The sequence below is a fragment of the Entelurus aequoreus genome, linkage group LG10 (genome assembly GCF_033978785.1).
Source record: "Entelurus aequoreus isolate RoL-2023_Sb linkage group LG10, RoL_Eaeq_v1.1, whole genome shotgun sequence".
In the NCBI taxonomy this organism is placed as follows: Eukaryota; Metazoa; Chordata; class Actinopteri; order Syngnathiformes; family Syngnathidae; genus Entelurus; species Entelurus aequoreus.
The window spans coordinates 23,181,055-23,194,725 of record NC_084740.1 but is presented as its reverse complement, the minus strand read 5'-3'; the positions used below and the strand labels follow the sequence as shown (position 1 = coordinate 23,194,725).

Here is a 13,671-nt window from a genome sequence, read left to right as displayed (position 1 = left end):
AAATCCAACTAGAAAAAGTTGCAATGTTGACACAAAGCTGCCATGCAGGCTGTTTTTTTCTTTTGTCTACCTTTATTTTTCTTTTTTTGCCATTGCTCAAAAAAAAATTAAATAATCAATGTTATATTGAATTATTGACCTATTCAAGGCTCCAATTATTTCAAATATTGCATATATTGTGTGGTTGCCAAACAAAAACATCAACGTTTTCTTTGACAAAAGAGCATAAAACAAACAAAATAATAGTTCAAACGTAAAATTGACAGATATATCTGAAGTTCATCTCGTAACTTAAGTGTTGAAAGTAAAAAAAAACTAATACAAATGTATCACTTTATGAGTGGGGCACCTTTTGTATCGTAAATATATTTGATGGGATTTTATTTATCTTTTCACTGTGATTATCTTTTCACTGTAATATCAATGGTGTCTTGCATTATTGATGTTTTTAAGGCTCTAATTACCTCACATCAAACTTTGCTTTCTGAATGTTTTGGGCAGTGGGGGAAATACTGCATATTTCAGTTTTATTATAAAAAACAAAGTTGTCTTGACAGAAAAGGCATAAAACCTTTTTGGTTTTTTAAATTTTATATCAACCTGAAGTTGATATACTATAGAGATTTACTGTAAGCGTTAAATTAAAAAAATTAAAAAATAATTTGACTTGTTTTTAACATTTTAATGACTTAGACCCTTTATGGGAGCCCTAAAGGAGAAAAAAACCCAAAATCCATATATTTTGTTATGATTTGAAAATGAAAACAATCAAAAGGGCCCCCGCAGGCTTTAATTTTTCCGTGTGCGGCCCTCAGTGGAAAAAGTTTGGACACCCCTGGTTTAGTTCATTTCATTTTTTTATTTATCTCCTTCATTGATGTGCATCTTTGATCGATAGACAATTAAACCTCAGAAACTAAACACACATTTACACACCAGTGCCTGAGAAGGAGCAGGATGAAGAAAAATCTTATATTTTCCTGCCCCCTTCAACATAATACATAGTCTTATTCAATGGATATCATACAAACCAAACAAATATATCCAAATATAATGAAAACAAACAAAAAAAACACAACAAGTGCAAAACTTCATGAAGTACAAACCGAACAAAAAAAGTAATATACACCTCACGGGATGATACAAAACAAATACAAAACCAGACAAAAAAACAAGTAAATTAATAAATATTAAGCAAAATGTAAACACTTATGGCTGTCCATATGATCTTATTGTTCTGTCTTTATATATATATTATTTTGACAGTCTTTTATCTCATTGTAAAGAGAATTCCATAGTTTAACCCCCACCGATATACACATTTGTTTTAAAGTTGTCCTTGAATACTGATGTTTGAAATGACCTTTTCTTCTACGCTCTTAGTTCAGCAGCCTTTTGCTATGTTTTCAACTGCCCGCTGCACATTTAAAAAAACAAAAAACAAAAACATAAAAGGTGGAAAAAAGAGCAAACAGGTGGAATTTCATGAAACATTTTACAATATTGACACCAGTAACACAAAGCTACTTACTTAAAAACTGTCATTACTCAAAAAATAAGGCAGTTACTTTGCATAAAATGCTCCATTTAAACAAAAAAATGTTTTGGGGAAAATATCACGTTTTATGTTTTGCCATAAGAAGAAAGGGGTTTCTTTTGGGGGGTGAATGGCATAAAACATAAAAGAAAACAATACAAATGTACGGCAACCGATTGATTTGAAGTTGATGTATAGATATTTAGGCGTTTAAAGTAAAAAATAAAAATTATATGACTTATTTTTAACAATTTAATGAGCGAAACATTTGTGGGTCCCCGGGACCTTTAACATTTGTGAAAAATTGAGGGGAGCCCTAATGGTTACAATATATATTATATTGGTTTTGAAAATGGAAAAATATCAAAATGGCCCGCACATGCTTTCATTTTTGAGTGTGGCCATCAGTGGAAAAAGTTTGGACACTCCTGGTTTAGTTCATACACATAAAACAGTGTGGGTTCACAAATAAAAGTGTAAATTGTGACATGGTAAAACTTTAAAATACCACTACTAAATATATGTAGACATTAAATACAATGTACAAAATTAAATCAGGGGTGTCTTTTTCCGCCGCTTATTAAAAAAACAAAGATACATTTTGTACATTAAAGATGCTAAAACTAGTCCAATGTAGATCTATATATGCTACCTGGAAAAAAGTCCACATCATAACTGATATGGACAGCAACAAAAATGTGTGTCCTAACTAATATTTATCTCATCAATTCATTTCTAAAATATGCTGAGGCTCAATAAAAAAAAAAAGATGTGGGCTGAAAATGTATCAAGTCCGCACCTTTAATACCACTAGTTTAACTATTGGTTTATTATTTCTGAATATAACTGCCATTATATGCTTGTCATAATAGTTACCATATTTCATATTAACTGAAATTAATATGTAAAACAAAGTCTGTTGTTTTTCCAAATGTTTTATTTAAAAAACAGTTTTTAGACATTCACAACCTTATACATGTAAAATAAATAGACAACATAATAAATTATCAATAAAAAATACCTCCACGTCACTCAAAACTTGTGTCACAAAGCCAGACAGACAATACTAAAATGGGCCCAATGATGAAATATGTATTTCAACAACACAAGTTGTAATGAACTTTTAATGTTTCAGCTCAGTTTTTTTAACTGAATGCTTGGAGAGCCAGCGTAACTACTTTGTTGCACACCACCAACCAGCATGTGATCCCCACTCCACCTGGAAGAATAGAAAAGCTCAGAGTAAATTCTGGATTATTTTTGCTCAGGGGATGCAAGATAGATGGAATGCAATCTTTTCATAGGGCTGCACAATTGTACAAATAAAAATGTGGACCCAATATGAGATCATGAGTTTCTGAAATTATTTTTTTTTTCATCATATGAAGGGGTTCCAGTGAAGTTAAAAAAAAAAATTAAAAAAAGAAAGAAAAAAAGAAGCTTGCTTTGGAAGACATTTCATTCCTACAAAGAAATTCTGTAAAAATGCAAAAAAACTTATGAATAGTATTAATTTAATTAATATCATTAATTCATATTAGATTCTCTAAATCGAAAGCCACACTTATTTTTTATGACTGTATCACATCATCAGTAGTTCATTGTTTTTGTTGAGAAAATATCTTCACCATATCAATATAAGCCATTCCAAAATGTACATCCATACTTTATTTTTTTTGTTGAATGTTTTGTTTGGTTTGAGAAGATATCCTCACTCCATCACTGTAAGGCATTTTATGAATACATGAGATATGATGGATATATTTGGTAACAAATATTGTAATAGTAAAAACTCAAATATGTTGTTGAAATAGTGAGTCAATTAGTACAAGTCGTGAATTTAAGATTGTATTCATGGTATCTGCTACAAGTTTGTTTGTTCAATCATAACATTAATCTTTTAATTACATCTAATCTTAATTTCATGATTATACTGTATAGCGCTTTTTAGGCAACTTTGGCCATGCAGCACTAGATCTAGTACAGGTTAATGGGTTTTTACTATTGTCAATCATGATTAAAATCATGACAAGTATAAATTATATTACTTGTATTTCTGTAACACTGATAAAAATCTGACAATAAGAGTGTCAAAGGCCCCGTTTACACTGCACACCAAATCTTAGACTTACGACAAACTTTAATGATCCACAAGGGAAATCGTTCCACACAGTAACTCAGTTACAAAGGATGGAAAGGATAAGGATGGAAAGGATAATGCACTCAAGGGCACAAAAAGAGGGCAAAAACAAAAGGTTTTAAGTAGACTAAAAATGTACGAAATCTGATCTTTTTGCCCTCAAGTGACATAGATTTGAATTATTTGGCCAGTCTAAACGCTCCAAAGTACAGTACAGGCCAAAAGTTTGGACACATCTTCTCATCCAATGTGATTTCTTTATTTTCATGACTATTTACATTATAGATTGTCACTGAAGGCATCAAAACTATGAATGAACACATGTGGGGTTATGTACTTGACAAAAAAAGGTGAAATAACTGAAAACATGTTTTATATTCTCGTTTCTTCAGAATAGCCACCCTTTGCCCTGATTACTGCTTCGCACACTCTCGGCATTCTCTCGATGAGCTTCAAGAGGTAGTCACCTGAAATGGTTTTCACTTCACAGGTGTGCTTGAAGCTCATCGAGAGAATGCCAAGAGTGTGCAAAGCAGTAATCAGAGCAAAGTGTGGTTATTTTGAAGAAACTAGAATATGAGATAGCGACTTGTCCAGGGTGTACCCCGCCTTCCGCCTGAATGTAGCTGAGATAGGCTCCAGCGACCCCCCGCGACCCCAAAAGGGACAGGCAGTAGAAAATGGATGGATGGATGGATAGAATATAAAACAAGTTTTCAGTTATTTCCCCTTTTTTTATTGAGTACATAACTCCACATGTGTTCATTCATAGTTTTGATGTCTTCAGTGATAATCTACAATGTAAATAGTCATGAAAATAAAGAAAACACATTGAATGAGGATAAGACGTGTCCAAACTTTTGGCCTGTACTGTACATCAAATCTGATCTTTTGGCATCAGATTCAGGCCACATCAGGAGGTAGTCCTGAATCCGGGTAGAATCTGATCTTTTCAAATGTGACTTCATCTAAGCGCAATGCGACCTGAATGTGGTTTTTGTCGTCGGCTTTGGGTGAGCTAAGTCACTTGTGTGCGCCGAAAAAAGACAGTCGTCAGCAGAAATGGATATTTCATCACAACATCAGGTTTCGGTTTCTATTTAAGACGACCACATTTTCCATGCATTGCTTGTCAATAGTGCACAAATAATAGGCTATATGTAATATATGAATATATATTTTGATTCCGAAGAAATAGCGATTGTTGAAGGACCGTAATCGACACCGTGGCGCATTTGAGACACTTGTGATTTAGGGCTATATAAATAAACATTGATTGATTGATTGATTTGCTTACATGCGAGTTGAAAAATAAACCTCCTGTAGATCCACCCTGATGTCCATGTCTCCTCTACTTAACAGCCATAAAAAGATTAAAACGCTCCCAAATATATTACACTAGATACATCCATTCATACATTATATTACTTTCATTTACCTCCACGTAAAAAAACACTAATTTTTAAGGTGTTGCGACTTTTATTTCATTTTGTAGTAGTAGCGACTTCCTCCCGGTCAACTTCCTTAGTTTTCACTTTATCGAAGTGCGCATGTAAGTGACGTCAAAGCCACATTGTAGTTTTCACTTTATCGAAGTGCGCATGTAAGTGACGCCAAAGCCACATTGGGTCCTGTGCGCGTTTACACTAGAGTTTGATCAAAATCACATTTTACTTGCAGTGTAAAGTCAGCTGGAAAAAATCTGAGCTAAAAAAAATCTGATTTGGGCCACTTTGTCCTGCAATGTAAACATAGTCAAAAATAGTGCAAACAGCTAAAGTTTAACATTTAAAAGTAAACAGTTGCAGTCCCTTATACAGGTGGAGAAGGGCTGTTTCGGTAATGTATTTACGACCAGGCAAGCAGCGAAATCTCACATTCTCCACCACTAAAAGCTGTTGATCATACAATGCTATGAATTTGACTATTTATTGCAATTGCCGACTCCCTGTTGGGATTTTTGTGAAAACTTAAATTTCCTTTGGAATGAATCTGTCAGAGTTTGTTGTGGTTGTTGCCTTCATTGTGTGCGTCTGCATGGTGGGCTTTCAAGTGCTTCATCAAGTTGCTTGAATTCAAATATCCTATATGTGCCTCAACAAAGGTATTGCAAAGTTTGCATGCTGCCGTTCGACTTGTTGGCTGCTCGTGTTTGTAATATTGCCACACCGCTGACATGATGTTTGCGTTGGTAGCGCAGTCTGCAATTGGTGCAAAATTAGCGGACTTTTTGGCTTGTGTGTGCTCTATTTAGGTCGTAGACCAAAGATTCCTTACAAAATACATATTAGTATGGTGTCTCAGATTTAGTTACGAGTACTCACCATACCAATACCTCTAAAAAATGCTGTATCGGCATCGGAACATCCCTATATTTTAGTGATTATTTGGCGTACTACTAGATGAAGCCCGTATACCACTACAGTTTGAAAATTACTGGTAATTCCGGTAAATAGTGGACGTCTGAGATCCCCGCATATAGTAGTGATCTACAGTAGATATGAATCACGGTTCGAAACACAAATGCGAACAGGAGATAGTTACCGGTGACTCCAGTTGGGAAAGCAACAAGGCGTTCCACGGGGGCAATCCATTTACTGGGAACCACTGTCACCGGGTCAGAGTAATACTTCCATATCAAAGATATCATCAATGCAGCCTGTACACAACAGATACAAAAATACTCACTTTATGCAGGCATTTAAGACAAAAAAAATGTGAATATGTTACTGAATACCTCGGCATTGACCTACCTGCAGTATATAAAACACAATGCTGACAACCCATTTCATTTTGGCTTGTTGTCCAGTCCTGGATTTTACTGTGAACACGAGGAATCATAATTCTATACATTATTGTTTTTGTAAGACAAGAATGTAGGTATGTGACAATCGGCCGCTGACCTACTTATCAAGGTGGTTTGCAATGTGTGTCATTATTTTCTGTGTGTGGGGGGGTGTATTTTTTGACTAATTGAAGAGCTTGATGATTTGTATGCATATATGTCCTTATAATCCTGAAATATGAATTCAATCTGAGCATTGAAACATGTTTTTTGTGTGAGCTAAAACTGTCTGAGGCCGCCGTCATGAAAATCCATGAAAATGGTGTATAATATAATCGAGCAAAACTCCAGGATGGCCAGATAGTGTCATACTAATGCACATTTATTCGCTGTGAATGGCGTTTTTTTCCATTGCCGCCGCTAAATTAAATAATAATACGTTAAAGAAGTTTTAGTTTACATTGAGTGATTTTCTTTGGGTGACTGAACTAATCCATTTGCTTTTTAGTTCATGCATTTATGACAGATAATTTTAAAAAATTATGTTTAGAAGTTCATTTTCCAAGATATAAGTCAGACATTTCTCTATTGCAGTGATTGTCAAACTGTGGTACAGGTCGCCATCTAGTTGTACGCAAAAAAATCACTAAAATATTGTAACGACGTGACTCGAGCCGTTATTAAAAGGTTTATCAGTCTTCAGTGTGTTTCTGTTTCAGGAAGCAGTCACTTAAGTACATCACAGTTTTATTTAACTTTTAAGTACATTTTCATGTAATCTTTTAAAAACTGTATTTTGATATTTTAATACAATGTTTAACTTACACATGCATTTTTTTATTTGATTCATTATCTAAGTACAACGTTTTATTTTCCTATATTGAAACACAGTTTTACTGTTAAAATTGTGTGTAATGTTCCAGTGTCCAAAATATGAAATACACTTGTTGAATAAAAGCTTTGGTTCATTGTTAATGAATACTTGGGCCTACTACGCTACTGTATTGTAACGTTTTGAGGTGGTAAAAGGTTGAGAACCACAGCTCTATTGTCGTCATAGATAATTCAAGACAAAAAAGCAAAAACTAAAACATGTGTAGCTCCCTTGTTATTTGGCCCATCACAATGTTTCAAGAACCATTGGACATATATTCAAAAGTCTTGTCAATGGTATCAATTGCTTATGGATCATTTACATTTTACTTTTCTTGTTGCCTTATTCGTATTTGACTTTACTTTACTGGATATATATTATTTTTTGGTGCAGCCGGGCCAGAGCAGGAGGGGATAGAAAGAGAAAAAAAGGAAGACAGAGGGGGAAATTGTGGGGACAAGAGGGGAATAAGACAGAGAGACGACGACAACAACAAACACAACAACAACAATAGAACATCAGCAAATAGGATATGTACAAATATGATGGTAAAAGTGATAGCAAAGAAGCAGTTACTGAAATAATAATACAGAAGTGACAATGAACATTATTACACTACAAATGTAGCAATACAAATACCAATGGAAATAGCACTATTGATAATAAATAATAACAATAATTACTTCTATTATCAACAATACAATTGTTCAAATGCAACAATACATATACGTATGTAATGATAACTTGAATTACAAAAGAAAGCAGATAAATGGAGGGGAAGAAAGAGAAGCAGACTATATTAACCTTGTAGATTGTTACAGTAACAATAGGTTAAGCTTTGTCAGCGTGCCCCGTGTTACCCAGTTTCCCCTAGTTGAGTTGAGTTTGAGTTTATTTGGAACATGCATGCATACAACATGATACATCACAATTTCCAGTTTCTCTATTCGACACGTTCGAAAAGGAGCTTATTTAATCCCACCCCTTTTCCTTTACATAACAGTAGCTAAAACTTGTGTTCACTTCCTGTTCTCAATTTATTCACAATATACTCCATAAGTAATCACAATAAAAATAAATAAATAATTAAGATTAAGATTAAGATTAAAGTACCAATGATTGTCACACACACACTAGATGTGGTGAAATTTGTCCTCTGCATTTGACCCATCCCCTTGGGGAGCAGTGGGCAGCAGCGGCGCCGCGCCCGGGAATCATTTTGGTGATTTAACCCCCAACTCCAACCCTTGATGCTGAGTGCCAAGCAGGGAGGTAATGGGTCCCATTTTTATAGTCTTTGGTATGACTCGGCTGGGATTATAATACTCTGTGAAGTAAGTTACATTTCATATGGTGAGATGAGTAAGATTATCTTGAAAATTAATGGATGGATGAGATAAATTCAGAATGTTTATCATGGTTCTTGTTCTTTGTGCTTTGTAAACACTTTAAGTTTGAAGAGTTTCTTGAAGTGGATCATATTATTAGTACATTGATTTATTTGCTTAATTCATTCCATAATTTAATTCCACATACTGATATACTGAAGGTCTTAAGTGTTGTACGTGCATACAAATGTTTTAAAATACATTTTTCTCTAAGATTATATTTCTCCTCTTTTGTTGAGAAGAACTGCTGTATATTCTTGGGTAGCAGGTTATAGTTTGCTTTGTGTATAATTTTAGCTGTTTGCAAATTAACTGTGTCGTGGAATTTCAGTATTTTTGTTTCAATAAATAAAGGGTTTGTATGTTCTCTATATCCAACATTATGTAATATTCTAACTGATCATTTTTGTAACACTGTTAATGAATGAAGTGTACTTTTGTAGTTATTTCCCCATATTTCTGCACAATAACTCAGATATGGTAACATTAGCGAGCAATAGAGAATATTAAGTGATTTTTGGTCTAGAACATGTTTTGCTTTATTCATTATTGACGTGTTTCTTGCTACTTTATGTTCTATATTTTTTTTACATATTTCCAGTTCAATTTATCATCAATCATTATACCTAGTATTTGGTTTAATTTACTCTTTCAATTTCTATTCCGTCTATTTGTATTTGACTTTCTCTTCTACTGTTACCAAATAGCATTATTTTAATTTTACTGAGATTCAAAGATAGTCTGTTTTTGTCAAACCATCTTTTTAATTTGTTAATTTCTTCTGTTATTATTTATATTAGCTTCTGTGTGTTCTCTCCTGAAGAAAAGGCTGTTGTATCATCCGCAAATAATACTAACTTTAAATCTTTTGTAACTTTACAAATGTCATTTATATAGAGATTGAACAATTTTGGTCCTAGTATTGATGCCTGAGGTACACCACAGGATATATTTAGCGTTGTAGACGTGTGTTCGCCTATCTTCACGTATTGTTTCCTGTTCGTTAAATAACTTCTAATCCAGTTTAAGACCAACCCTCTGATGCCATATCGTTCTAGTTTTTTGATTAAAATATTGTGATTAATTTTGTCAAATGCTTTAGTTAGATCCATCCACACTGCTGCCACACATTTTTCACTATCTATTGCATTGGTAATTTCTTCTGTAATTTCAATAAAAGCCATCGAAGTTGAAACATTAGCTCTGTATCCATATTGGTTCTCAGCGAGTATTCTATTTTTGTTTGTGAAACTCTCTAATCTGTTATTGAACAGTTTTTCAATGATTTTAGAAAATTGTGTAAGTAAAGAAACATGTCTATAATTTGTAAATTGGTGTTTGTCTCCAGCCTTATACATTGGTGCAACTTCAGCTATTTTCATTTTGTCTGGGAATTTACCTGTTTGAAATGATAGGTTACTTATGTAGATTAATGGTTCTGAGATCTCTTCAATAACCTTTTTTATCGGTTCCATATCAATTCCATTACAATAACTTCAAGTCTTAGATTCACATTTTTTCCACGATTTTAACTATTTCCTCCTGTGTCACATTATTTAGGAACATTGAGTTGGGATTTCTCTCTATGGTATCATTATAGTCCTCAATTGAAACTGGGTCTGGAATCCTTTCTTCCAATTTTGGTCCAATATTTACAAAGTAATTATTGAAGCTTTCAACTACTTCCTTTATGTTGTCATTATTTGTGTTTCCGTCTAAGAAATACTGGGGGTAATCCCTCTTAGTGCCATTTTTAATAATGCTATTGAGGATGCCCCATGTTGCTCTCATATTGTTTTTGTTCCTGTCTAATAATTGACTGTAATATTATTTTCTACATGTTAGTAGTATGTTAGCTTGTTTTTATACTTTTTGTACTTATTTTCTGCCTCTGTAGTTCTTTGTGCTATACATTTTCTATATAATGTATTCTTCTTATTACAAGCATTTTTTAATCATTTTGTCATCCATGGTTGATTATTCTTTCTCTGCTTTCTACTGAGTTGTTTCCATGGACAATGTTTGTCATAAAGTATTATGAACCTGTTTAAGAAATGTTCATATGCTTCATCAACCTCATTTTCATTGTACACATTGTCCAAATTTTGCTTTTCTAGCCCATTTTTGAAAGCAATCATCCTCTTCTCTGTGCAAAGTCTTCGAAATGTCCTTTTTGTAGTTTCCATCATATATTGTGAAAACTGGCAGATGATCACTAATGTCGGTTATAAGTACAAACCCCGTTTCCATGAGTTGGGAAATTGTGTTAGATGTAAATATAAACGGAATACAATGATTTGCAAATCATTTTCAACCCATATTCAGTTGAATATGCTACAAAGACAACATATTTGATGTTCAAACTGATAAACTTTTTTTTTTTTCAACTAATCATTGACTTTGGAATTTAATGCCAGCAACACGTGACAAAGAAGTTGGGAAACGTGGCAATGACTACTGATAAAGTTGAGGAATGCTCATCAAACACTTATTTGGAACATCCCACAGGTGAACAGGCAAATTGGGAGTAGGTGGGTGCCATGATTGAGTATAAAAGTAGATTCCATGAAATGCTCAGTCATTCACAAACAAGGATGGGGCGAATGTCACCACTTTGTCAACAAATGCATGAGCAAATTGTTGAACAGTTTAAGAAAAACCTTTCTCAACCAGCTATTGCAAGGAATTTAGGGATTTCACCACCTACGATCCGTAATATCATCAAAGGGTTCAGAGAAATCACTGCACGTAAGCAGCTAAGCCTGTGACCTTCGATCCCTCAGGCTGTACTGCATCAACAAGCGACATCAGTGTGTAAAGGATATCACCACATGGGCTCAGGAACACTTCAGAAACCCACTGTCAGTAACTACAGTTGGTCGCTACATCTGTAAGTGCAAGTTAAAACTCTCCTATGCAAGGCGAAAACCGTTTATCAACAACACCCAGAAACGCCGTCGGCTTCGCTGGGCCTGAGCTCATCTAAGATGGACTGATACAAAGTGGAAAAGTGTTCTGTGGTCTGACGAGTCCCCATTTCAAATTGTTTTTGGAAAATGTGGACGTCGTATCCTCCGGACCAAAGAGGAAAAGAACCATCCGGATTGTTATAGGCGCAAAGTTGAAAAGCCAGCATCTGTGATGGTATGGGGGTGTATTAGTGCCCAAGACATGGGTAACTTACACATCTGTGAAGGCGCCATTAATGTTGAAAGGTACATACAGGTTTTGGAGCAACATTTGTTGTCACCCAAGCAACGTTACCATGGACGCCCCTGCTTATTTCAGCAAGACAATGCCACGCCACGTGTTACATCAACGTGGCTTCATAGTAAAAGAGTGCGGGTACTAGACTGGCCTGCCTGTAGTTCAGACCTGTCTCCCATTGAAAATGTGTGGCGCATTATGAAGCCTAAAATACCACAATGGAGACCCCCAGACTGTTGAACTTAAGCTGTACATCAAGCAAGAATGGGAAATAATTCAACCTGAGAAGCTTAAAAAATGAACTTAAACTGTACATCAAGCAAGAATGGGAAATAATTCAACCTGAGAAGCTTAAAAAATGTGTTTCCTCAGTTCCCAAACGTTTACTGAGTGTTGTTAAAAGGAAAGGCCATGTAACACAGTGGTGAACATGCCCTTTCCCAACTACTTTGGCACATGTTGCAGCCATGAAATTCTAAGTTAATAATTATTTGCAAAAAAAAAAAAGTTTATGAGTTTGAACATCAAATATCTTGTCTTTGTAGTGCATTCAATTGAATATGGGTTGAAAAGGATTTGCAAATCATTGTATTCCGTTTATATTTACATCTAACACAATTTCCCAACTCATATGGAAAAGGGGTTTGTAGACCACTTGTGTTATTATCAAAATCATTGGTAAAATTATTATCAATAAGTGTGGCACAGTGTCCTGTGATCCTGCTTGGCTTTGTGATTTTAGGATATAAACTGATGATGTACATTATATACTTTTTTTTTGCTTCAATAAGTCAATATTAAAGTCACCACTTTAGAAAATTATTTTTTGATGTTAATATATGTTTGATGAAACGTGATTATATGCATGAGTGTATGTATATGTACTTGTATACGTACAGTATGTGTATGTTTGTACAGTGAATGTATATCATTTAGATGTAGATTATTTACATTTTAAATGCTTTGTCACGTACCTACATATATTACCGTTTTAATAAGGCAAGAATGCCCACATTCACAGCCGCTTGCTTTGTCTTCTTACCATGAGTTTTAAGCTTATCCGTCATTTGGTTGATCTTGCGATCCAATCGTGCATACCGAGCGAATTGATCCATCATGCTAATGGACGACTGCTCCTTCTTCATCGCCTGGATTTCAGCCCTCATTTCGGTCTCCTGTTCGGCATCTTTCTGGACCGTCTTACAGAGCTTCGGCAGACAAACAACACGCTAACTCGGGAACACGGATGATAACAGAGAATGTACGTGTACACACATACTTACAAATGAGGAAATACTCGGCAAGAGTGTTTTCATCAGATTACAGAGAAAAACCGAGCCTAAAACGAGAAACCAGGCGTAACCAGCCGCCATGTTGTTTTCCTCTTCTTCGTTGGTTCTTCTTTGTCTGACTCAGAACCAATACACATACTGCCACCCACCGGATGTTAGATCACTGCCAGCTACAAATATGTGATTTATACATAGTGATTTTCGTTCGTATGTTTTGAAATGTTTGTGGTTGTTTATATATTCCTCTCATATGATAGAATGCAAACCACACCGACCGGGAGGAGGAAGACCTCAACAAGACCACAGAATTCAAAATGGTGACTGGCATGTCGTCCTGTCCACACAGGTAAGTTGCTATGGTTCAAAAATATGTTGCCTCCTGCTCTAAGCCAATCGCTGTAAAAAAGAAGGCGGGACTTAATCCATCCTGCCATATGATAGGCTGAGG

The 13,671-nt window shown here is 34.9% G+C and overlaps 1 protein-coding gene across 1 annotated transcript; it reads right to left on the bottom strand.

Moving 5' to 3' along the window:
- Window positions 1-858: 858 nt before the first annotated feature.
- get1 (guided entry of tail-anchored proteins factor 1) lies at window positions 859-13,584 on the bottom strand. Its single transcript, XM_062060364.1, has 5 exons — window positions 13,215-13,584; window positions 12,974-13,139; window positions 6,431-6,498; window positions 6,222-6,336; window positions 859-2,756 (listed from the first exon to the last, which is right to left on the bottom strand). The coding sequence occupies exons 1-5, from the start codon at window positions 13,302-13,304 to the stop codon at window positions 2,683-2,685; spliced, it is 513 nt and encodes a 170-aa protein (XP_061916348.1). The 5' UTR covers window positions 13,305-13,584; the 3' UTR covers window positions 859-2,682.
- Between the last annotated feature and the right edge of the window lie 87 nt (window positions 13,585-13,671).

What these genes read in the sequence shown, in the direction of transcription:
- get1 (XM_062060364.1), bottom strand. Translation starts at nt 13,304, where the DNA reads ATGGCGGCTGGTTACGCCTGGTTTCTCGTTTTAGGCTCGGTTTTTCTC. An exon ending in TGCCGAGTATTTCCTCATTT is followed by an intron (nt 13,140 to 13,214) that starts GTAAGTATGTGT and finishes TGTCTGCCGAAG; the next exon opens with CTCTGTAAGACGGTCCAGAA. An exon ending in TTTCCCAACTGGAGTCACCG is followed by an intron (nt 2,757 to 6,221) that starts GTAACTATCTCC and finishes CTATTCTTCCAG; the next exon opens with GTGGAGTGGGGATCACATGC.